The sequence below is a fragment of the Curcuma longa genome, chromosome 15 (assembly GCF_044706935.1).
Source record: "Curcuma longa cultivar G26 ecotype Majalengka, Jawa Barat chromosome 15, ITB_CL_G26_1.1, whole genome shotgun sequence".
NCBI classification, from domain to species: Eukaryota; Viridiplantae; Streptophyta; class Magnoliopsida; order Zingiberales; family Zingiberaceae; genus Curcuma; species Curcuma longa.
Genome location: NC_133875.1, coordinates 8,477,172 through 8,504,494, shown reverse-complemented (window position 1 = coordinate 8,504,494; position 27,323 = coordinate 8,477,172). Strand labels below are relative to the sequence as shown.

The 27,323-nt window shown below is 33.8% G+C and overlaps 1 protein-coding gene and 1 pseudogene across 1 annotated transcript; both read right to left on the bottom strand.

Annotated features, from left to right (window-relative positions):
- Nucleotides 1-3,492: 3,492 nt before the first annotated feature.
- LOC141845952 (E3 ubiquitin-protein ligase UPL6-like) lies at nt 3,493-18,887 on the bottom strand (annotated as a pseudogene).
- A 2,475-nt stretch (nt 18,888-21,362) lies between these two features.
- Nucleotides 21,363-26,452, bottom strand: LOC141846490 (CRS2-associated factor 1, mitochondrial). Its single transcript, XM_074734530.1, has 5 exons — nt 25,849-26,452; nt 23,609-23,736; nt 22,486-22,711; nt 22,284-22,411; nt 21,363-21,896 (listed from the first exon to the last, which is right to left on the bottom strand). The coding sequence occupies exons 1-5, from the start codon at nt 26,441-26,443 to the stop codon at nt 21,687-21,689; spliced, it is 1,287 nt and encodes a 428-aa protein (XP_074590631.1). The 5' UTR covers nt 26,444-26,452; the 3' UTR covers nt 21,363-21,686.
- Nucleotides 26,453-27,323: the final 871 nt, after the last annotated feature.

Here is a 27,323-nt window from a genome sequence, read left to right as displayed (position 1 = left end):
TAAAACACCCTTTGGTCACCTAAAACTAGTCAAAACTCATTCATTGACCGCCAAACTCGTACAAGATAAAGTCGACTTCCGGTCACCCAAACCAACATAAGTTCGATTGACTAGACCAACTCACCTTGAGTTCGACCTTCGGATGTGCTTTGATCTTTGAGTCTTTGTCCAGCTACAACCTATAAGATGACGCATGCAAACAATATTCAAAACCTTGGAGTTCAACTCTTAGCTGACCTACCAGGACTTCCACTGCCTAGTTCTCAACTAGGTCTTCCATTGTTTAGTTCACAACTAGGTCTTGTCATTTGCCTAGTTCCTAACTAGGACTTGCCATTGTCTAGCTCCCAACTAGGGCTTGCCATTGCCTAGTTCCCAACTAGGACTTGTTGCTCACTTCTAAGCACTTGGTCATTCTTTGACTTGCTTGGACTCTACACTTTTACTTTCCATTAAACATATTATTCAAACAAGTAATCAAAACCTTGGAGGTCGATTACACCAACACATTGTACCAAAAGTAAAGAAGATTTAATTTTTAACTTAATTTTTCTAAACTGATAGGGGCTATAAATCAAGAGTTTTTTAGTATCGTGAGACTTAGGAGAGTGAAAGGAGCCTATTGGATAAAGTTTAGATTAAACTAATTTATTTAGATAAATCAATGAGTTTTAGTCAAAACTCATTGATAGCTTAGATGTTTTTAAAATTTTAAAACGTTAGCATGAACAAGTTAGGAGAGTGCAATGAAATTATTGATGTTGTTCTAGAGTAAATTAGATATGTCTATGTTCAAATCAGATATCATGTTGAAAGTAAAGAAGATTGAATTTTTTAAACATTGTTTCTAAGTTAATAGAGGTAAAATTAAGAGCTTTTTAGCATAGTGAGACCCAAGAAAAAAATCTATTGGATATTGATTTATTTAAGTTTATCAATGAGTTTTGGTTAAAATTCATTAATGACTTAGTTGCATTTGAAAATTTAAAACTTTAGTATGGAAAAGATTACGAGAGTATAAAGAAATTATTGGTGTTGTTCTAGAATAAATTAAAGATGTTTAGATTAAGATATGAAATCATGTCAAAAGTAAAGAAGATCATTTTTAAAAAAAAAATTCTAAACTGATAGGGATCATAAAAGAGTTTTATAGAATGATGAGACTCAGAAAAGTGAAAGGAACCCATTGGATAAATCTCTTAATATTTCATCTTTGGAGCACCAAGGTGGTGGTGTTTTAATGAAAATAGCACTAAGGTGATAATGTTTTGTAACAAGTTGGGCATGATTAATATCTATGCTCCAACTTGAGGGGGAGTGTTAGTTATATTTATTAGAAGTTGGTTATATTTATTAGAATAAATCTCCTAGAATAGGTCCATAAACCTCCTATATAAAGAGGGGCTTGTATCTCTTAATGAAATAAGATTTACTGATTTATTTGGTTAACAGTACCCAACTTGTTACATATGTAGTCAATTTGAGGATGTCCTTTGTCTTCATACAAAAGAACCCTTTCCTGGAGTACCTCTGATATATCGGATAAGTAATAGTAAGATAGCTTAGTCTCCCTACTAATCGTCTGTATCGTTTAGGATTTGAAAGAGGCTCCCCTTGATTTGGCATGAGCTTGACATTCGGAGAGTTGGAACTTGCTAGCTTGCTGCCGTTACTGGAAGAGGGTAGCGCAGAAGAGAAGCGGCTGATGTTGTTGCTTCTGTTGAGAAGAGAGGAGACGCAGACGAGGAAGTCGCTGTGATGGTTGCGTCGCGACAAGGAAAATGCGCGACGAGGAAGAAACAAAAGCGCATGACCACGGGAAGAGTGGCGTCGCGAGGAAGAAACAGAAGTGCGCGGCCATGGGAAGAGTGGCATCGCGAGGAAGAAATAGAAGCACGCGACCACGGGAAGAGTGGCATCGCGAGGAAGAAACAGAAGCGCGCGACCACTGGAAGAGTGGCGTCGTGAGGAAACGTGCTACTCGTCGCGTCGAGGAAGACGCGCAACGAGGAAGAAACAACGAACAAAAACGCACGCGAGGAAAACGCGTGGTGAACAGAGAGAGAAGGAAGTCGTTGCGTTGCAACGAGGAAAACGCGCAACGAGGAAAGACGACAAATAGAAACACACGCGAGGAAAACGCGTGGCGAACAGAGAGAAGGAAGTCGTTGCGTCGCGACGAGGAAAACACGCGACAAGGAAAGACGGCAAATAGAAACACATGCGAGGAAAACCTGTGGCGAAGAAAGAGAAGGAAGAGGATTGGTTTGGGCGGATAACCCTAAATCTGAGGAGGGAGGAAAAATCCAAACCTAATCGGGCTCTGAGGATCGTGCCGAATTGCTGAAAATGGCGTCACAACCCCTCGCTTCTCATCTCCCATACGGAGACAGGAACGTGAGTGGTAGCAACGGACTTTGCATGGGCTCACAGCGTCGGGCAGATGTTGATAGAGTCGGTGTTGTGGATGGAGTAGGAAGGATGTTGAAACTGGAGGTGCCGGAACTTCCTCTGCTTCAGATTTTTTTTTGCTATTTGCTAGGAAGAAGCAAATCAGAGAAGAGAAGAAAAAGAAAAGACTTTCTTTCTTCGGTGATCAGCGGCGAACGGACACAAACCAGGGCATCGACGGTGTCCACCTCCTGTTACCGTCGCCCTTGCTTGCTTCAACAGCAATTGGCGCCGCTGCCACCAAGCATCCTCCTTGAGCCAACAAGCTTTGCCACCAATGCCTTCTTTTTCCCAAACCACCATCAGCTTGGCTGCTTGCTGCACCAGGTTCTTGAACCACCTCTTGGGAGCAGCACACAACATCTACTGCTCATCGTTGCCTAGCATCAGATGCTAACCGATGCTCCTCCACACACCACATTCACCTTGATCAAATCCAGGATGAGACCATTCAAGACCAATGCTAAATCCATAAAACAGACTTTGATTTGACATTTTGCAATTTAGTCTAGAAAATTTAGAAATCTATAATTTAGTAATGTTATAAAACTCTCATTATTGCAGAAAATATTAACAAAACAAAAAAAAAAAAAAAGACAAAAAGCTTCCTCAGATTTCATCTAGGGCTCCACTTGAAGGGTAATTAAAATTTGACTTGAGCTGGACGTTGTGGAACAGATTCTGCTACGGAGGCTCGAATCAACACAACATCATTATTAATTCTCACATTGAAAATAATTGTTCCAATTTGGTGCGTAGTTAATTTTTGTGCAATACCCATTTTCTTCACATTACATCTATGTCTTCATCATCTTTATTTGTCTATTTTCCTACCTATTTCTTAATTTATTGTGTAACTTGGTTTTATTCTCATTGATTGTCAAACCTCTAATTGGTTTTGACAAGAAATCCCTCCATCCAAGAGGTAGATACTAGATGTGAGCACGTGGAAGATGAGCTTCAGATTCACAATCTAGAATGAAAAACTAATAGATTACGTGGCTGCTAGTGTAATTAGCAAGTTAGTAGAGGGCAAGAGTTTCAGACCTACAAATTCATAAATACATCGCATATAGTTTCACGATCACCTAAATATCATTCACAGTGGGAATATCATTCTGTTCTCTATGAAGAGGACCACTTTTCGTACCCAATCTAGACCTAGATATGAGACAGATACCTGCTTGGTTAAACTTAAAATCAATAATTCTGATGTCAGATTACACCTCAAGCACATTTTTTGATTGGATCACTGAGATGGAAAATTACTTTGACTAGTTTGATACAACCGAGATATAACGAGCACAGTTCGCAAAATCAAACCTATTTAGTTCGATAAAGAAATACTATCAAAAGTGTTCAAGATCAGTATGTCTCAAATAGTGAAGACCAAATCATACACTAGGTATAACTGAAATAAATATAAAATAAAAAGTGTCCTTGACACACTTCAAAAGCTACTAGTGAATTATGTGGATCAATCTATAAAGCCCAAACATTACCATAATTGAATACTCAAGTAAATTTGATAACTTATGCATGTGATGTAACCATGGATTGAAATTTCGAACCGTATAGCACGATACCGGCGAAAAATTTCGTTCTGACAACGGACTGGCATCGACACAACACCGGCACAGGTGTTTCGGCTGGGAGACGCCTCCGGAGGCATCGCGTGCCCTCGGTGATGCCACAGGAGGCACCGTGAGGGCCTAGCAACGCCTCCGCGCACGGGCCGCCCCCCCCCCCCCCCCCCCCCCCCCCCCCCCCCCCCCCTCAATTGCACGTGTGGCCAGTTGCTTTTTTGTTTTGTGTTTTTTTTTTACTTAGATTTAATAAGATTTTAATAATCAATTCCTAAATATAGTTGGGGATAATTTAAATAGACTTTATTAAAACCTGTAAAATTATATTATTATTTTTTAAAAAATATTTTATTTTGTATTTTTAAATATTTAGATTAAATTTTTTTTATTTTAGTTAATATATTTTATATTTTAAAAATACCGAAATTATACCGACACGGTACGATACGGTACAGAAACTGTATCGTTCCAGTCCGGAACCGAAACCTCGACACGGCTAGATATTTTAAACTTTGGATGTAACATCGAAGAAAAATCCTAATTTGCTACATTATTAACCTTGAGCATAAAGTTTGCTCCGACCTCAATAGAAAAAAAATATAATAAGGCTAAAGAAATCGATTAATTTGTAACAATCCTAAATTTTAACCATTGGGCTTCTCAACTGATAGCACTTCCACTTACAAGGCGCCATCACAATCAAGTAAACCTACTTGTTCGATTTTAATTTAATTGATATACTTCTAATATAATTAACTAAAGTATATTTAGTTAAATAGATTAAATCAGAAATTAAATTAGATTTTTAAATCGATTAATTCAAATTGATTAGCTTGATTAAATTAAATTCGAATTTGACTAATCTAACTATAAGTAGATTAATTTAAACCAGATTTTACATCTATTGTTATCAACTAAAGTTATTGAGTTAATCAGAATTAAAATTAGAATTTTTAATTCTTTTCATATATTTTATCGATTCCACTTTTCCAATATAATCATAACCAGGTTTTTGGAATCCCAAAATTGAAGTCGAAACCAATACTACCAACAATGCTAGGAACGACAAAATGATATTTGCTTCGTGAGGCAACATCTCATCCAAATTGATTAAGTGGTCATGCTGAGAACACGTTGTAGAAAAGAAACTAAAGCTTCTGTATATGATCAAAAATATTGTAACTTTACAATTCAATCAAAAATTTTAAAAATTATCCAAAAAATTGAAATTATTCTACAGAAGGCAAAAAAAAAAAAAAAAAAAGCAGAAAAACAGTGTACCTTTCCCAGAAGAGATCCAAGAAAATGAAAAAATTGAAGATGTTGCTCATGAACTAAGGCGGATCCAGGATTTGGATACAAAAGGTGACCAGGTGTTTCCTAAAAATAAAGACACAAATAAGACAAACTTGAGGATAACATCAAAATGAAATAAACAAAACAAAATTGTTCACTCGAACAGTTAAGGCATCCAAGGTGATAAAACAATCATGACCACCATGACAAATTTGACGGGAAATAATTCACTTTACTATTTATAACAATTATTTTATCAACTAATTACTTTGATACACAAATGGATCTGATTGTATAAAAGAGATTCATTTCCCAATTTCTTTTAATATCATATATTAACCACTGTTATGCTAATATCATTGTATGTTATGTAAAATTGAAAGCTTACAACAATGTAGTAAACTCAATTATTATAGGGAAAGCGAGAAAGTTCATTAAGGCATGTCCCTCTGAATCATCAGGGCGGCATCTTTGGTTATACAAAAATCAACCGAGCATCCATTTTTACTACTTTTTTTAAAAGAAAATTTTAGTAGTTATACAAAAATTGTGTGCAACTCAACTAAAAATCAAACAATCTTTTTATGTAAACTATTGGGTATTCTAAAAGTATCAACAACAATATTCGATCAGTTGGGCATTGCGAGAGGTGAATAATATGTGATTCAATTGGAGCCAATACCTCAAGATTAAGTTTTGATCAAAAATCAAATTTTAAAAGATAAATATTCCTTACAAAAGTAGTGCATTTGAAGGTGATTTAGACTCTCAAAACAATTTGTAAAAAATCATTTTTATATTTTGGTTCAAGAATGAAATAAATATCAGTTCTGCATCTAAGAAACACTTGTTTGATCTAAGGAAGATCTAGACCAATCCTAACAGTTTTTGCCAAATTGTTCAATTCTGCTTAAAAAATTACAAAGTAAAAAAGAAAAGGGAATGCTCTTTGGTATTTAACTAAAGAGATGCAAGCCTTGGTGTTCTAGAAAAAAGTATTCCCCTATGGCTTTTGCTCCAATTCTATATAGGGATATTTTCACCCCCTTCGTCTATACTAATTACTATCATTATACTAATTCTTCTTCATATGATTATTTTGCACCTTAAAATTCTTCTTTTCAGCCTAATTATCACATTCTTGGTTCTCACACTTCTATGGGTACAACATATGAAAGGCATTATGCCGCAATTATTGCACATTAGTTGTGACTAGTGAGAATATATGACCAAGTAAAAGAATTGTCAATAAGATTGCAAAAATTGAACTGCATACATATAACATCAAAAGCAGCCCAAGATTTTCAAGAAGTGCTGTAAAATACGGTTGCAAACCTTGAGCAGTCCATATTGAGCATCAAAAGAAGCTTGAATTATGTTCTCCATAAAATCTTTAAAAATCCCACCACCATCAATCCCAGCTTCCTCAACCCCAAATTCATTAACAAATGATATTCGAATCTGCTTGCATCGACAAATTAGCTGAATAAGAATCTCAACAAGAAACATAATACTTGCTCTCACAACGTAAAGTGCCATTATATCTCATCTAGCAAATAGGTATGTAAACAAACTAATACCATACCGGTCCTCGAAGATCATCCTCTGACAATGTACTTAGCTGATTGAAAGCATCTTCAAGTATCCGATTTCTTCTTATTTTGAACCTCAGTCTAGTTAAAGCAGGATGACCTCCACTTCTTTGTCTAGAAGCCACTAACTCTGACTGAAGCAAAGCAACACCATTTGAAAAATCAAAATTAATTCTTGGCATATTATCAAGTAAGTATCAATTTGGTAGATAGTTTATTTGAGCAAATTGAGATAAAAAAGTCATGCAAATCAGTTGGCAACTCTTGAATTTAACAAGTAAAATAATGTTTGAGATTGTGAAGTTCATAGACATACAGTGAAAATTTTGACTCTGATCGTAAATGGCACCAGAAATGGAGCTTGTTTTAGTATGTCAGATGCTCGAGTATTTTCAAGTAAGGCCTGGTCAATAAAGAACTTTATTAGGAAGAAGATTTCTAAATGGAAAGAAAACAAGGGAATAGCAGGGATATGGACAAAAGGAGAAATAGGTTATGTTCACTTGAGAAACAAAGGTTTCACTCCTTGCTTCTTGAAGATGGAAATCATCAGCTGACATGAACTGCCTTCTATTATTCCAGTCCTGCAACTGCATTGAGTTTTTTTCCAAAAAAAAATTAATTAAAAAAAAGACAAAGTAACCTATAGAACTGATCTTCTCTAATGCCAAGAAAAATGCAAAAACCTGGCTTAGAAGCTCAGACATTGCAACCCTAGCTTTAACTTTAATTAGATCCACAGAAAGTGTCTTATCATCTGAAAGGTTTTTCGGCGACCTCTGGGAGGAGGGTACATGGCTATGTATGGACCACAGGAGCTGCCATAAGGCCTGTTGAAAGAAACCATGATCACATTATTGACGATGAACTATCTGGTCTGACAGGGATTAAGTGCAACATTCTAGTAAGACTAACATAGTTTAGAGACCAAATGATATGCATCAAGTTTCCAATTAAAAACAGCTTGAAAAAGAATATTCAGTAGACTAATGCAATAAAAATACCTGCTTTATAACAATAACCAAGGATGGAATGTCTGTTATTTTAACTGGTTTCTCCTGCTCATAAAATTCTTCAGTATCCACAAACTTTAGCATGTGCCTAAACAAATGCAAGAAATTAGATATTTATCATATTCAAAGATTTCCTTCTGGTGAATAATTGCATTAATTCTATAACATTGATAATTTTTACATATATCTATATAATAGAAAGTCTACTTTTAGATCAAATTTTAGTTGAAGTAAAGTTTTAGCATTGTTCTCTCACAATCCACAGAAACATCTCTCAACCAATAGTGAGCAGGCGAGAGACATAAGTGAGGCAAAAGATCTAGTGAACGATGGCAAGAGTGAACTAATGATCCTTGAGCTCGTGATAAATCTCAGGATATGGCAAGATTAAGCAATTTATGTGGTGACAAAACTTCTCTACTTCCCATGTCCTTTCTCTGGGAATTACACTAGGATCAGCCAGAACTAGATCAGTGTGTGTTCAAAGCCATCCTAATTTGACCAAATACTAACTTCATTCTAGCAATTTTCAATCTCAATTAAGTCAAATTTCAATTGATTCTATTAATTTTTTTAGTGAAGTCTAACTAATTTCTAGCAAATAAATTTAAATCTCTAGTTTCTTACGAAGTTCTCAATCTCGCGAGATGTCAATTTCTTGGGAAAAAAATTGGATAGACCTTTGATGATCCAATTTAATGCAGGCAATTTGTATAGGTATTGATCAATTGTGCCAATTATGAGCGAACCAACTGACCATACAAAACAGAGGAGATGCAACAGAGCAAAAGATAGATCTTGTGCCTCAAATGGCAACTTCACACACAAGGGAGAAGCAACACAGAAAAAGATAGATCTTGTACCTCGAGTGGCAATTTCATAGGATTAGGTGCCTCGATCAATGATTTCAAAAAAGCAAAGAGAAATTTAAAGGTAGAACATTGAACTTTTGTTAAATGATAAGAAATTTCTTAAGAGGCTCTACATTAATCTGATCTCACAAAACTTCAAGGCAAAGCAGACTAGACAGGATTAGAGCTTCTACACAAGCTCGGAAATTTACCATTATAAGGTCATCATGAGAAAACATTAACATGTGGTAATAAAATCTATTTTACCACCAAAAAAATCAATAGCCTTACTTGTACAAAGGACAGAAAACTGCCAGTGGCAACAGCCAACCTGGATTATCACCAGGTATATTATTTGTGAACTTAGAATATAGTGGCCATCTTTGATTCTCATTGCATCTCTTTATATAACTCCAAAGTGCAGGAAGAAGATCAGTTCTGTAAGCTAGCAGGGTCATGATGAGTTCATGAGGTAGCGTACAGAATGTAACATGAAGGAAAGTGCAAACAGCACTAATTGCTTCCACTTCCTCATTAGAAGGCCAAGTCTTATCCGAATATCCAGTTTGCAAAGCATCTTTGAACAGAGCATTGACCAGTTAAACATGCTGGGTTTCAGGTGTAAAAAAAAAACTAGCCAGCTTCCAATGATAAATGAACCTCAGAGGTCCGTTAACTAAAACATGATTGAAGCTAGACCCGTACCAAATGCTGAAGAAGTCGTGAATCAATTGAACTGGATATCTGTTTTAGTAAATCAGGACTTACAACTTCTTTATGTTCATCATTCATAGTCAAATCCTCATCAAGTGGTCCTGAACATTCATAGCACAAACGTCAATAGCAAGCAACAAGAAAACAACAGGATCCCACTAAAGCATTAAAACAGTAACTGCTAAAAGCAGGAATTAAAAAGATTGTTTAACAAAATTAGTATCTTTGGAAACATAATTTAAATTCTTAGCAAGCTATATGAATAGATAACATAGATTAAAAAGCAAAAAGGTCAAATTCAGTAGCTCTAAAAAATATCAACATTTAGTACCCGCACATAAACTGAAGTAAAATTATGAATAATTCCTTGTAGTATTGACATTCCTGACTTTCTTTGCTGACCGAAGATTTAATTTATCATTTTCTACCCAGGATTTAAAATTCATGCCTTGCAACAGGAATTTACCATTCTGTCTGAGAAATGATATACAGCATTGTCGACATAGTTAAACTTCTACTATGCATGGAACACATGTGGATCACTAGACTAATCCAGCTTGAAATATATCAATTTTCTGCTTTTATGGAAGTAGGCACGTTCCTCGTCAAAGATTTATAATATACTTCCTTTGAGATAAGGAATTCCTTTGACATGGTAAGCAACCTCAATACCAACAACAACAATCAAGTCTTATCCCACTAGATGGAGTCGGCTATATGAATCCTTCTATATCATTGGGTTCTATCCGCCACTATATTATCATTTATATTTAAATAAATTTTATCTTGTTTTACTGTTACTAACCAAGTTTTTTTTTGTCTTCCTCTTCCTCATTTAATTTGCATATTTGTCATCATTTCACATCACCTAACTAAAGCATTTATTAATCGTCTAAGTATATATCCTTATCATCCTAAATGTGTCCCTCGGAGTTTTACCTCAATAGGTTCTTATTTTATCCATTCTTATTTGTCCATACATCCACTTAAACATCCTCACCTCTACAACTCTCATCTTCTGCTCATGTGTTTGAGTCATAGACCAACATTCAACTTAATATAACATAACAAGACTAACCATCGTTTTGTAAATTTTCTTTTAAATTTTAGAAATATTTTACGATCACAAAAACACATGACATTCTCCTCCATTTCAATCATCCTATTTGTATTCTATGTAAGACATCTCACTCAATCCCTCTAATTTTTTTATCCTAAATACTTAAACTTTCAGTTACAGACAACTCGTCATCTCCTATCTTAATAATTATCTTATTACATCTAATATTGTTAAACTTAAATTTTATATATTTTGTATTTACTCTATTAAGCCTAAAACCTTTCACTTCTAGCATTCCCACCAAGATTCGAGTTTAGCAGTTATTCCTTCACGTATCTCATCTACAAATAACATGTACAATGGTATCATATCTTGGATGTGTCTAATGAGTTACGCCATAATTAGTGTGAAAAGATAAAGACTTAAAGTTAATCCTTGATGTAATCCCATCTTTATGGGAAACACTTCGGTTAATCTGCTTAAAATCTTCACTCTTATCATTACATCATTATACATATCCTTAATTAGTTCAATATATGTTATGCTAGCACCTTTCCTTTTTAGAATTCTCCATATAATTTCCCTTGGGACTTTATCATAAGCATCTTCTAGATCGACAAATATAATATGTAAGTTTTGCTTCTATTCTTAATACTTTTCAATTAGTTACCTAAGAAAATGTATAGTTTTTCGTATCAATCTTCCAGACATAAATCCAAATTGATTTTTGATCACCACAGACTCCTATTACTCTTTCCCAAAATTTCATGATATGACTCATTAGTTTAATACCCCTATAGTTTGCACAATTTTGTAAGTCTCCTTTATTCTTGTATAAGGGAACTAAAGTACTTACTCTTCACTAATCAGATATTTTTATAATTTTTAATATCAAGTTGAATAACTTTGTAAATTATTCAATACCTTGTTTCCTTGGCACTTCCATACCTCCATCAGAATATCATCTAGTCCAACTAATTTTCGATTTTGCATTCTATTTAAAGCTTTTTCTATTTCTGAAGGTTGAATTCTACGATAAAAATTTAAATTTCTATATTCATTTGACCTAATTAAATTACCTAAGTTAAATTGGTCATCTAAACCTTCATTAAAAAGTTGATGAAATCTCTACCATCGCACTTTTATTTCTTCATCATTTACTAGTACCTTATTGTATTCATCTTTAATACATCTTATTTGAATAAGATCACTTGTCTTCCTCTCTCTTACTTTAGCTATTGTGTAAATGTCTCTTTCCCCTTCTTTTATATCTAATTTCCGATATAAGTGTTCAAAAATTTCATTCTTAGTTTCATTCACTGCTTTTTTGGCCTCTGTATATTTTTTTAAGTTTTCCTCGTTCTCACCATTTTGCCAATTGTAAAAAATATCAACAAACGTTTCTCAATCTGTTTAATATAAAGCAACATCCGAGTGAATCTCTTCTTTTGTATCTAATTTTTGATATAAGCATTTTAAAGTTTCATTTTTGACTTCATTCACTATTTTCTTAACCTCTTTTTTTATCTACTATATACTTTTTAAATTTTCTTCGTTCGTACAAGTATATAATACCTTATAAGTTGTTCGTTTTTTCCTTCACTTTTTCTTGTACTTTCTCATTCCACCACTAAGATTCTTTACTTGGTGGTGTGCATCCTTTTGACTCACCGGGTACACTCTCAAATACTATTTTCAACTTTAATGTCATCTTATCCTATATATTGTGTCATGTGTATTTCTCCTAATACTTGTACTCCTACCCTCTCCTTAAATATATTTTAATTCTCATCCTTTAACTTGCACCATTTAATTCTAGAAGTCGTGCACATTTTCCTTCTATTAATACTATGTTTGAAACACATCCAACACTACTAACTTGTGTTGGGCAGTTAAGTTTTCTCCAAGGATGACCTTACAATTTTTACAAATTTTTTTTATCCTTCTTCTTAACTATAAAAAAATCAATTTGCAACTAGTATTTCCCCTTTTGAGTGTGACCAAGTGTTCTTCTCTTTTCTTGAAAAACGTATTCTTATAAAGTCATATGCTATTATAAAATCAAATATAATTTTTCATTTTTTATTTTTTGTTCCAAACTCATAACCTCATGCACCCCATCATATTCCTCATTTTTCACTCCTATATTATTCATTTAGATCTTCTCCTATAAAAATCATTTTATTTGGCGGGATCTTTTATAATACCCATCTAAGTCATCCCAAAACTTAGATTTTATGATTTCATCTAATCCTACTTGAGGTGCATATATACTAATTACATTAATAGTTTCTTTCGTCACCACTATCTTAAAAGTTATAATTCTATCCCCTTTCTAATTACTCCTACTACTTCATCTTTTAGCGAACTATATACAACAATACTTACTCCATTTCTTGTTTTATTATTTTCTGTGTACCATGACTTAAAACTCAAATTCTCTATCATCTTTGTCTTCTCTCTTACCCATTGTCTTATATACAAACAAATAGTAATTCTTCTCATAATTATCATATCTACTACCACCATTGCTAATGAGCGTTCCTAGATTCCATGTTTTAAATCTTAGATAGTTAATTTTCTTATAATATTTGTTCTTATCTAACCTATGGTGTAAGAACTCTTGCATATTTAACACTACATTCAAGTTCTCATGGAGATGTAGCGGTCCTTGCCAAGATATTACAGTCAGACCCTACAACACGTTCCTTCCGGCCTAGCATTAACACAATAGTTTAATGGATATATTCATTAAACAGTTGCCTGAAAGTGTCGGGTGGTAACCTAACGCGCAACCTCACCCTTTTTCATCCGAACTTGGGACTGACATTGGCAGGCATCCCTCAGTATCATAAAAAAAAAATAGAATGTTTTTTGAAGATGATATTGTGCTATGATCTTCTTTGTTAACTATAAATATTACTAAATGATCTTCTTTGTTACACTATAAATATTAGAAATTTTAGCAAAATCTTTAAACCACTATAAGGGCATAGTTGGGGCCAGATATTGCTTTCTTAAGCTTTGAACAATTCAACATCTATAGAAACAAAGAAGTTACTCAATATAACAATATAAATCTTAATTTTGTAATTATATTCCCCTGATTACATAGTTTTTTTTAGTTTCTAATGCATTATATTCCCCTGATTGCATAGTTTTTTTTTTAGTTTCTAATGCATAATTGCTATTGAACCAAACCAACATATGAATTAACTAAGGTCTAGGTTGTGTTGATTTGAGTTTTATTATCTAGAACTCAACTCAATGAAGAGGAAAAAATAATATTGAGTGAAGATGATCGAATACAAGGGATCCTAAACCCTTTTATAGGCCAACAATAAGACCAACTATTTATAAAAAATACAACTAGACTATCCCCAATATCACATGCGTCAATATTGTTTTTATTTTTAAATATGTATACTAAAATAATTGTTTTAAAAATAAAAAATAAAACCTAAATTATTTTTTAAAAATATAAATTAATTCAAAGAGTTTAAGAATAAATTTAAAAATTATTCATCATTTTCTTAAGTTATTTAGAGACTTAAAGTTATTTTTTAATATACTTGAAAGATTTTATTTTTTTAATAATTAGTAAAAAATTTAAAACTATAGTTTGAGATTTATATATTGCTATTTTAATATCCTTAAATTTACAAGTAAGTTTTGGCATAAATTAAAAAATTTAAGATTAATTTATAAATTACTTGTTAATTCTAAAAACTAATAAAAATCTTATAATAATTTTTGATATTTTAAAATTACTTTTTTAAAATATAAAAAAATAGTGGTTATTTTTTAAAATCTAAAAATTAATTTTAAATTTACATAAATAAATTTGAAAAAATGAGAATTATCATCTAATTAGTTAAACTCAAATTACATCTAAACTTTCTTTAATCTATTCTTTTTATGTTGTTTGACTCATAATTTCATTATACAATAATAATAATAATGACAAAAATAAATTTTTACCTTTCTAGGCACCTCCACGACGTCTGTCAATCTGCCATCGACGCTGCTGACCCGGTACTTCCAGTCGCCTGTATTCCCTTTCTAGACACCTGCATGCTGACGTGGAGGTTCCAGATGAACTTTGACTTCCACAGCGTTTATTCGAACTCAGGCACCTAGAACCAATACAGGCGCCTGGAAGCTGAGGTGTCCCGACCACTGGAACAACACCACCTCACTGCTTCGTTGGTCTGGTTCACTGACATTCAGTTGCCTAGACCTTCAGTTGCGCTTGGATTCCAAATAGAGTCATTCAAAATCAAAGTTCCCGCCTCTCCAATCCTGCATTACAAGTTAGTACAAATACCAAAGTTGTAGAAAAGGATTAACAGTTTTCTGAACTGTTAAGTGGTCTTAACTTCATGTATCCAGTGAAACCTTGGGTTAGACTGACGTCTACTGTTCCACTCTAGGAATGCGCCCTTACCCACTCCACTCGGGAGAATTTACCTGATTTGGACTTCCCGCTTAGCCTTGATCCTCGCCTCCCAAGATTTGCTGCTAGGCTATTGGTTTCCTGACTGCCTAGACTTCCACCACGCATCCGGTCATCCTGACCTACCTGGATTTTTACTATGCTTCTGGTCCTCTTGACCTGCCTGGACTTGCACCTAGTGCACTTGAGCTTGCTAAGACTTCTGCCTAATTCTTCAGCCAAGACTTGTCTTTGCCTAATATCAACTAGGACTTACTTTACCTCCTAGCCTTAACTAGGACTTTCTTGTGCTCCCTGCACACTAGATAATCATATCAGTATACAACACACACTTGACTTGAACCTCGTGTCATCATCAAAATCAAGGTTCGATCATCTGGTGCTCTCTGCACCAACAGTGAAGAGAAACCCTAGCTCGGATGCATGCGTGAGGAAGAGAAGAAGTTGGAAAACCCTTCTTTCCTTCTGTTCGGTCGCCGCCGACGCTAAATTCATTTGTGGTCCACTCGTTACCGATCGCTGGAGAGAAAGTCTCCGCTAGAGGATAGGCCGAACTGAGCTTTTCTTTCTTCTTTTAGTGTGCAAGCATTGTCGGCAGCAACTTCTCCTTCCCTCTCCCAATAGCGACGCCTTCCCTCTTCTTTCCCTCTATTCTGTCACCGCCACCAATACACCTCTTTGATTCGTCCTATGACCGCCACCAGAACGTTGTCGGATTCCTTCCTATTGTGGTCGAACCACCGAAGGAGGCTTGGCTATCATTACCCTTATTGTTTGTGTTTTGCCAGAGAGGAGTTTTTGTCGAGAGAAGCTTGGTCATTGTTGGGGCCGCTACCAGATTAGGGTTTCGCCATCGGATTGTTTGCCGGAGAGGATTCTACTGTTGGAGAGGAGTTTTTGAGGGTTTAACATTACCGGAAGCTTGTGAAACTTCCAGAGAATATTCCATCGACATGGGAAAGGTTTCGACTATTTTATCCTAAATCGACATTCAATAGGTGACTACTAAAAACCACTGGGAATAAGATTTTCAATGATAGTATGAAAGCCCCAGAAGATGATCGTGACAAACGTTATTGCATGTTTCCGAAATTAAGTTTTCTCTCAATTCGATCATTTTCGATCGTCGGCTAGTACCGAAGACGGTGATGTGACTCGTGACTTAGGAAGTCGTCTTGATGAGAGCTTGACGTGGATCACTAGTAGAGGCGAAACTTCGATAAGGGTCGCTCGATTGATGCCAACACCGTTCAACAGCATCTACGAGGTACGCGTAGAATTATTTATTATTTTAAAATTTTTAATTTTTAGTTATTTCTTATACACTGTTTTATGCTGTATTTGCATGCATGTGTTGTAATAATTAGTCTTAATTATTTATTTATTTCCACTGCGTACATTTCTGAAACATATAAACATGCGCATTGCACCAGGATGATCCCAACACTTGAAAGATTTTATTTTTTTAATAATTAGTAAAAAATTTAAAACTATAGTTTGAGATTTATATATTGCTATTTTAATATCCTTAAATTTACAAGTAAGTTTTGGCATAAATTAAAAAATTTAAGATTAATTTATAAATTACTTGTTAATTCTAAAAACTAATAAAAATCTTATAATAATTTTTGATATTTTAAAATTACTTTTTTAAAATATAAAAAAATAGTGGTTATTTTTTAAAATCTAAAAATTAATTTTAAATTTACATAAATAAATTTGAAAAAATGAGAATTATCATCTAATTAGTTAAACTCAAATTACATCTAAACTTTCTTTAATCTATTCTTTTTATGTTGTTTGACTCATAATTTCATTATACAATAATAATAATAATGACAAAAATAAATTTTTATATCACTAACATATTAATTATATCAATTTAATTAATTAATATATAAATTATAATTAAAACAATTATAATAAATATAACATTGATATTTATAACATAACTGTTATAGTTATTATGCTAGGATTATATAAGATTGTTATAATCATTATAACAATAAAAATTTATAAAAACAGTTACAAATACTGTTATAATTATAATTATGGTGCCAACATATATATATATATATATATATATATATATATATATATATATATCAATTTTAATCAAATCTAATTAATTAAACTTATATATCAACTTTAATTAAAATTGATATATATATATACATATATATTTCAGTTTAATTAAAACTGATATATAAAAAAAATTCTTAAAGTTGCCAACCCTCACTTTTCTCCTCCTTGTAGATTTCTCATTTTCGATATTGCCACTCCTAGTTACTTCTCTTTGGCACGTGATTCAGCTTGAAATGATCAACAATCATCCGCGCGATGACTGACAATTACATCTTGCGACTACTTCTAAGTTCTATTACCATATTTATCACCTGTCACAAACAACGCTGCTACAAAGAAGAGTTTAACACTTGTTGGTGCTCGCTACCTCTTGTTGCCACTCGTCATAGGTAGCCTCTCACCAACGCTCATTGTTGCATTTGATAAGATTTTTGATATTTTATAACCCCTTGATCCCTCCCATTTTATCGATAGAAGGAGCAAGCACCTTGCTTCTTACTCTTTCTCTTCCCCACTTTTCTATCCTCTTCTTACTTCTCCAGACATGTGATCTTCTAACTATCATTGACCATATACAACCAAATCCAAAGGCAATTGCAACCAAGCACCACAATCAATTTTGACCCCTCCCAAAGGCTGATTTTTGGCTTATCATTATAGACCAATTCCATAACCACAATCTTCTTAACTTCAAGAATCATTTAGTATAATCTTGTCAACATCCTAAACCATGCAAATACAATTACACCTCAATTGTATTCCATTGTGTCTCCAAGCCATGATCTAAGATTTCACTTCGGGTTACAACAGCTTTTGCTCCCTCATCAAAATACTCCCCACCAATTTGTTGTTGTTCTCAATGACTACTCCCTCAGCAAAATACCCCCACCAATTCATTGTTGTTCTCAACGACTACCTCAAGATCCTCTGCTATAGACAATCTTAGTGTCATTGCCATGCCCAAAAAGTCAACCCTCACCACAAGCTCACACTGCGCATGTTAGATTACTCCCATCACAAGTTCACACTAAGAATGTTCAACTAAAAAGAAGAGAGAAAAAAAATACTATTCTGTTTATATCGTCACCAAAACCAGCACAAGTCTAAGCATGGCTCATATTCATCTTTACAAATCAATATCCTGAGATATCTATAATTTGAGAGATTAAGAAGATAATATCTATCTGAGAATATTTTATTCATTTGAAAATCAGATCAACTAAACAACTTCAATCCAAAGAATTGCATTGACATAGTCCATCAGTTAATGTACTTTTTCTTTGCAAATTTTATTCAAATCAGTATCCCGACTGTGATATCTTAAATTTTAGGAGGGATTAAGGACAAAGGAAATTTGAGAATTAATCAACTCAGCAATCATAATCCAAAGGGTGCCACGGATAGACTCCCAATCTCTCCAATCGTGCCCTCTTTGTTATCATCATGGAGTGTACTTAATTACTTAAGGCTCCTATAATAAGTTGGATGTTGCTTAATTATCTACGCTCCAGCTTGGAGTTAGTTATATGGTCTTAAATTAATAATTTAGTCTTACTGATTTGGTATGTAATTGAATATGCAAGAATATTCAAAGTGATAAAGGAATGTATATGCATGGTCCACTTCCAAAATCTTTATACATGACCAATTTCATATTCATATTTAGCTTCCAAGAAAAGTATACACGGAGGACCGCAAATAAACCAAATCACTTACTTTGTCTAGGCAATTCATCCATGGAAGGCAATAATCCCAATAAAAATGTTGAAATAGTTAGGAAGTCGATTGCCTAGATAACAGAGTAAAAACAAAACAAATAAGTTGTCACAATAAATATCAACTATAACATAAACAAATAGTTTAACCTATGACGGAAACAGTCCATCCTCCTGATTTATAGATTAATAGTTAACTTGTGAGGTTAAATCGTTAATAAAAACCAATAAGCATGCCATCCATTTCAATCATCATATTGTTTGAATAAAATTGTACCATAGTGAGACGAAAACACAATGAATCAAACTTACACGTGGTGAACATTCCCAACCAAAGAACTCTGACATAAACTAGTTGACACTATAAAAAGGACATCAAAATAGCAGGTATAGCATCATAAATATAGAAATTAGATCAGAAATATTTCCAAAAATCCATCATAGTGGCACGAATATTCCAAACTCGGGAAAAGTATCAATTTGAACTTAATTTCTTATACTAATTAACTTAATCATAAATCAGCATTCAAACAAGTGTTAAAGTGAAAAGTATAGGAGTTTGGCTTTACAATTAAAAAGAAATAACTAAATGAAAATTGTAAGATGAGCATCTTTATGGAGAACAATGTTGAGCAGTGTGCGAAAAGATACACAACAAGTTAGTGTGGTCCAGTTGAGGAAAATTGCACTTAGAGAAGCCACATACCATTTGTATCATTCTGTAGTGTTGAACAGTACAATGTCAATAGCATATCATGCCAATATTCAACACATTTTAAAGTGTGGCTAGAAGAAATTGGAAGGGCTTTACTATTTCAATTTCCTTCATCTTTAATTAGTTTTACTTCTAAAATAAGGTCATTACTTGTTTACTTCTAAAATAAGATGAGGAATTCAGCAAAACAAGTTTAAAAAATTATAATAAACATAATGGCATCTCAACCAATATGTCTACTAATGCATTATAAAGAAAATTGATCAACTTAATTTTATCATATAATATCAAATATTAGTATTAAGTTAAAAGATGAAATCATTATATAGTGAGATATCTAATAAAACAATTTTGTATTTTATTTTCACATCAGGAGTTAAACAAAATTAGTTTTTTATTTATGATTAAATTTACAAGGTAAAATCAACTAAAAATAATTAAATAGATAAATATAACTATATAGTATAGAGTATAGTTGATTTTTCAATTATTCAAGAATCAAATATACATAAAAAAAATATTTAATGTTAATTGAACTATATACTTAAATTTAATTATCCTAGTTTATTAATTGACTATATTTTAATTAATTTAAATTTATCATAAATTAATTTTAATTTTAAATGGTTATGTAGATATAAAATATTAATAGTGAATTTAATTTATTACTAACCTATAAAATTAATTAATACCAAATACAATTATTACTTTAGAATATTGATCTTAATTTGTATAACTAACTTATAGTATAAGTACGTTATTAAATAATAACCTTTTTATAAATTTATAGCTATATTAATAATCAAAATCTTTTAATATTTAATTGAATAAATCATCTATATTAATAAATTATTAAGTTTAATGATAAGTTAATACAATTACGTTTAATAAATATTTTCAATCTATCGAGTATAATAAATTTTATAATTTATTAAGTTTATTAATGTAACTAAAAAATTAATTAAATTATCTTTAAAATTTATAACCTATTTGATATTTGTATAACTTAGCAAGTTAATATAACTTATAGATCAATTAATTAATGTTATTAAGTTTGCATAGAGTAATTAAATTAATAAGTTGAATAGCCTTTAAATTATACATACCACTCCCCCTCATGATCTAGGCGTGCTCTTCTTCCCCCTTCCCCCTTCCCCCTTCTTCCCTCTTCCCTGTGTGATCCACCTCCCTCGGATGATTGAGACAAAGACGCCTATGATGTTTGCTTTAAAAACACCCACTCAGTTTTCGCTTCCTTCTCTTCTTCTCCATGTTTTTATTTTCTTATTCTCTGCTTAAATCATATGTCCAACAATCAGATTCTGTCTTGATTTGTACTGCCCAAAACAGATGATTAATCTTGTCTATTAACCCATTAGCTATTTGGGCTCTAATTGGGCTCTTAATTGACTGGTTTAAATGGCTACAATTTGGGCTAAATGGGTTTAGTTAATTGGGCTCCTCAATAACCCTAATTAACCTCACAAAATTTAGAAATTAATTTGACTTATTGCAATTTAATCCTTATAATTTTGGTATTTTACAAATAATAACTTTACACTCAAATGTACCTAAAATGAAAAAGGAATAATACGAGGTTTTAAATATTTATAAATAAAAGAAATTTGAAACTCTACACGTCAATTGAAAATTTTCCAAATTTGAACATACAATTGATAAATAGCTTTACCTGCCACATTTTTCAAGCGAGATCTAAAAATAATGGCCATTTCACCATCGTAATGATCACTAATATTTGAAGCATTAGGGTTTCGGAGAAGCTCAAAGAGAAGGGAAATATATATATAAATCATGAAACATTGGACAATTAGATGTCGTGCATCCCGCAAAAGTTATATTGCTAAATTAATACAACATATCTCAGGGGTTATGAATCGACAGGAGATAAATGCAGCGTTAATAACTTGTATCAAACCAGTTTGGTACCTGTTGTGATTCAAATACGAAACCTACAGTTGTGAACTCAGTCAAGAGCAAGAGCTGCAACCTATAATTAATGGTTCATCGGAAAATTCACTCCATCGTAAGATACCTCCTCTAGATGGAAGCTGGCAGATGGCAAAGAAAGTAGCACTGATCTCCATGTGAATGCCTGTCATAAGCCATTTAGAACAATCATAACTTTGTTTGCTTATCCAATTGCAGCGGGTTGCAATGTTTGATCATCTGAGCTTATACTGTGGGAGCCAGGAGAGCTGTTGTCACTGGAAATGTTTGATTCAGTGTTTTGAGCAAAAACTATTTCCTCCAACCTTGTCTTGGCATTTCCATTATAGTTTTTTCCCCTCCATACAACAATTTGCTCCTTCTCAAAGGTCACAAGGATACAAGGAACCAAGTCCTGCATCATAACTCAACAAGTTAATTTATTTTCATATAGGCACTAAAACCAAAACCAACAAACGTATCTATGCAAAGTAATCATGAAGTCAGGAGAGGGTGGGGAAGCATTAGAATTCTCTTAATCAAATAGCATTCTTAAATTTTTCAACAAAATGAAAAAGATAGAATTCTTCAACCATGTAATAATGTCATGATATGTAAACAAGTATAAATGAAACCAATAGGTAGAAAATGGAAATAATGAATTCTGTAACATTTCTCATATTACTATAACTTATGGCCAACTTCCGATCACACTTGTGGATACATCATGTGATTTTCTTTGCTTGTTAAATGTTTGCACATATATGGTTTAGGTAACAAAAAGAAAAAAAAAACTCCTTACCCTAAGCTTAACCCCAATCTTCTTGTAGTCACTTCTCTCGAGGCCTTTGCAATCTATACGAACAAGTTCATCGGTCAAAACTGCATCACGAACCATAGGTACAAGGCTAGCATAATATCCATTCTTCGCTACAAGAATGCCAAAAAAGATCATCTTTACAAATCATTGCCACAAAAAGCAGTATGGTTACAAGATGCATTACCAAGCTTTGTCAAAGCAGGTACAGCAGAACCTCTCTTCCTCATTTCCTTGGTTTCCTCAATAGTTAGATCTTCAATTGTTGTTTTAATCAACCTAGGATACACTGGTTCATGAGGTTTCCACAACATCAATGGAATTCTAGGCCTTTTGTGGGGATTATAATGTCTTCCCCTATACAAAATTATTTGCCCACCATGGCGATGTATGATTAATCCGCCAGTCTTTTCCTGAAGGATGGCAAAAATATTTTTGGTGTATTAAAAAAAACTGCACAGGACATAAGTGACGTGCATGAACAATAGTTTACCCACTACAAAAAGAGATACTAAAACTGGCCAGATTAAACATGCATCTCAAGTACTTTCTCATGGAAAAAAGAAGGAATCAAGAATATTAGTTAACAAAATAAGTTATCAACTTTTATCTAAACCTGATAACATAAGAGTTTAATCAGGTAAAAGTACCGGCAGGCATATCACTTACAAGAGTTAAAACTAAAGCATCTTTTTTGGTATACTCATTATAGGACTCAAAGATGCTGTGATAGTGTCATTGGCTTACAAATAAAATGTTTGCAGACACAGAAGAAATAAAAATATGTAACACAGATGAATAAAGTTTATGACCTCTCGAGTTACAAAATCAAAAATTACTTTGTCCTGACAAAGACTTGACTAACGGAAATGTACAAATAACTTGCATGCCGTCATTTGGATTTGGAAAAGGAAAGCATAATACCATAGTACCTAATTGGAGAAAATTGGATAATGATGGTCAGATTGGCAGATAACTAAACTAGTTATTAAACACAATGTTGAAAGTGTTATGCTATGGTAATTGATCCAATATTATAACTGGATACATATCACACACACCAACCCTTTGATTGCAGCACATATTAGCGAAATTGAGTGAAACATAATCCACTAGCACATTAATTTAAAAAGAACATAACGAATTATGACTTTTGCAAATCTATATTTCTTAAGAAGTCATCAATTTTGAAACTATTTTACTAGCTTTACCTAGCATAATGGTACAACCAGTTGAACATAATGATACATCAAGATTCAAATCTTTCATATAAGTACATAAGCACAACTACTGAAAAAGCATATATATACCTCAAGTTGGGTGCAAACATTTTGCATATCAACAGTTGGCACACCAAGACACTTAATCCTTACGGCCTCAGCTTTCTTCCAATTATTGTGAATGTCATTCAACATGTTATGTGTGAGGCCATCTCTCCCTAATAGAAGAAATCTTGATAAGAAGAATTGTAGAGTTTAAAAAGGAATGATTGATATATCTATCAAGATATTTAAAAGATTTCAAATTATTACAACATTCAGGTTTTAAATGAAAATATAGAGTTGTATTTTGTCCAATTGCTTAAAGTTCAAGAGAGGACACTAACATGGAAGAATTCCAAAGCACCCACAATCAACGACATTTGTTAATTAGGAGCAGCCTTAGGAACTTGGATAAGTAAAAAATAAAATAAAATATAGATAAAAATCTCTGACTCCTTGAGCCCAAGATTGAGAACAATTTGCTCATAAGGGGTGAGCAAAATTTTGGTTCAACCGAAATAATTGACCGAACCAAACTAATTCAAAATTCGATTTGGTTTATTGGAAAGTTCATTTTTTTTTAAAAAAAATCATTTATTTCAATAAAATAAGTTTGGTTTTGGTTTCAATTTTGAAAATTGGTTAAACCCATTTTTATTAAATAATTAAAAAAATGAAAATATTAAGATTTTTATTTTTATTTACTAAACTGATTAAGTGTTTATTAAAAAGTATTTTAAAAACAATTGGTTATATTGATTAGCGAGCAAATTTATCGATCGTTTATTCGGTTTTAATAGTAGAATTGATTGGTTCGGTTAGTCGAAAAAAATTTGATTTGTTCAATTTTAACAAATTCAGTTCGGCCAGTTCGATTTTAACCAAATGATCACCCTTATATGCCCAAGGTGGACCTCTCATCCAGGCATGTCACTATAGGTCTTCATCCTCTTGATGTAGGTAGGGCACAAGTGATCATGATTTTGTTATGTAATTCATCCAAGTTTATCCACATTGCCAAGGTGAGGATAATTATCATACAACATTATGTGGGCAAAGTACAAAGCAAGGAGTGGTGATCGTTTGCATAGTTGATCCTCTATTAGCAGGTTGTTAGAGCTTTTCAGAGTTGATAGATATATAGGAAAAAATTGTGGTTGTGAAGATGAACTAGTCGGGGAGCAAAGAAGATGGAAAAGTATAAGGCATGTGCAAGGTTTGTCCCTCGAGACTAAACACATTATGAAGGATTTAGTGATGAAGGTGGTAGGAGAATGCCAGGATTAGTCGAGCAATCAGTAAGAATGGTACAGGAAAGGAGAAGATAGGGTAGTGATGATGCCAACATCAAATTGGTCAAAGAGAGGATACTGGAATTGGCTTTCAGGAAGCTCGAAGAAGTCTGATGTATACAACATGATGGTGAGGAATGTTGAGTTCAGGATCTATAGGGTCATTCTCAAGTTGATTTATTTTTTTCAACAACTAATCCCATTTGATAACAATGGTCTCATTCAGTTAGTGATATAGATTAAGTGGGTGATTCTGCCATTTTGCCATGCCAACTGCACGTCATCAAACAGTTGGACAAAAAAAAATCAAATGGTTGATAGATTTCACACTAAAACTAAAAGTTATGATATGTTTAAGATACAAAAATTCATACAAAGGAATGATATATTTATTAATTAACTTTTAAAAAAAGGATATATATACTAAGGACAGGCTGGCATATGAGGACTGCAAGACATACACACTGTGCCAGCAAGCAGATGAGATGGCAGACCACCTTATTTTTAGCTGCTCAGTTACTAAACCTCTATGGAACATGGCTCGTTGGTGGCTGCATATTAATCAGGAATTTAGGACAGTGGCTGGACTGCTGGAAACTTTCCAGTAGCGGCCCCATGGAGGAAGCACACTCGCATTTGGGTGTCATGTATGGTATATCTGATTTGGCAAACCCAGAAAGAATCAGTGTCAACACGAAGGGAGTGAGCCCAACATTGAGAGGATATTTAGAAAGGTCCAAACGCATGTGTTTAGATTTTTTAATGCTCCTCTTGTAAGATCGTGAACTTCACGTCTCTTAATACAATTTACATTTATCCTTAAAAAAAACCAATATGTACTGAACCTACATAAGCAAAGTGAGATATTTGCCCCAAAGCCCAGCCTTTGCGAACATAAAAGAGCCGCAAACAGAATGTCACTCCAATTTTCAATCAAGAAAAAAAATATTGGAGAGCTAACATGCGCAAATAGTTCAAAGTAAGGGGGGAAACTACCGAGGTGAACTTCCCGTCTGGTCCGGTGCTTCTGGCATTTGTCGACCAGAGATGCTATCTCGGCGGGCGTAAGGGGCTTCCCCAGAATCCTCGATCTGGACTCCTTTGCTGCTTTCTTCAAATCGATGATTCCAGGACCATCCTCATTATCAACCGATGTCACCGTAGGGTCGACGGCTGGAGCACAGAAGCCAGTCCAGATACGGTCGACACGATCTGGTCCGAAAGGCGAATACTTGGGCTCCCGTAGCCCGATAGGCTTGACGTTTGAACTGCTCTCCGTGTAGCTAAAGCGGAAATCGAATGGGAGGTCGGAGTGGAGAGGCTTCTTGCCAGTGCGGTCGAGTGATGACGGAGGCCTGTAGGGAGGCTTCTTCTTCTTTTTTTCCTTATTCTTGCGGTTATTGTTGGCTTCCACCTCGGGATTGTGAGGGCTAGAGTTGTTATGGGGACGAAGGGAGGGAGGTGGCACGAAGCCATAACGATCGAGAAGGCGAGGCAAAAAGGAAGGAAGAGAGGAGGAGATGACACGGGAGGCGAGCAAGAGGGCGGCGAGGGTTGGCTTCCGATGAGGAAAGGTGGTATCAGCAAGCATCGTAGCCGTTCTCTCTCTCTCTGTGGCTGGCATAAGCGACTGACTGCCGATATATACATCTATACAGGCGGCTGCAGGAAATTGAACCGGACTGAGATTTTAACCTAATGAACCGGCGAAGCTTTAACCCAGCACTGAACCGGCCGGAATTTGCAATTGAACCGGATTTGTTTTGATTTGGACCGGCTGTTGAATTTGGGCTGGATTTGGCTTTTGAATTGGGCTTAATAGTGGACCGGCTGGAATGGGTTGCAATTGAACCGGCTGTTGACATTTGATTTGAACCGATCGAGCCAATTTGACTGATCAAACTTGAGTTGAACCCCATTTGAAATCCTGATTGAGCCATATTTGATTTTTAAACATGGTTGAGTTAATTTGAATCCGATTTGAGTCCAACTCGAACCAAAATTGATTTTTTCTCCAAATTGAATTCCCTGCAAAATAAATTACAACCAATTAATATCCATAAATGTCATAAATCGATGCAAATTACAATAAAGATCATAAATTCCTCCAAAATAAAGAAATAGCCCAAAATCCCTATTTATGATATGAAATGTAGTCCAAACCGGTCCAATCTAATCTTAATTTACCCGTAGAAAATGTCACTCTTCAAATCCCCCACACTTATTCTTTCACGTCCCGTGAAAGTAAACTAATATACATTATTTTTCACCCTAACACTATCAATCAAATCAGAAAATTGCAACAATAAGTTAAATAAGAGTGTCAAATCCTAGAAATCCAAACAATCTAGAACTCAAGTCATACGTAGATCAACAAAATAGCAATTTCAATTCACTCTAAATAAATTGAGAATGATGACTACAAAAACCTCACAGGATAAAAAATGTGTGGCTCTCATCCTCATAATCAT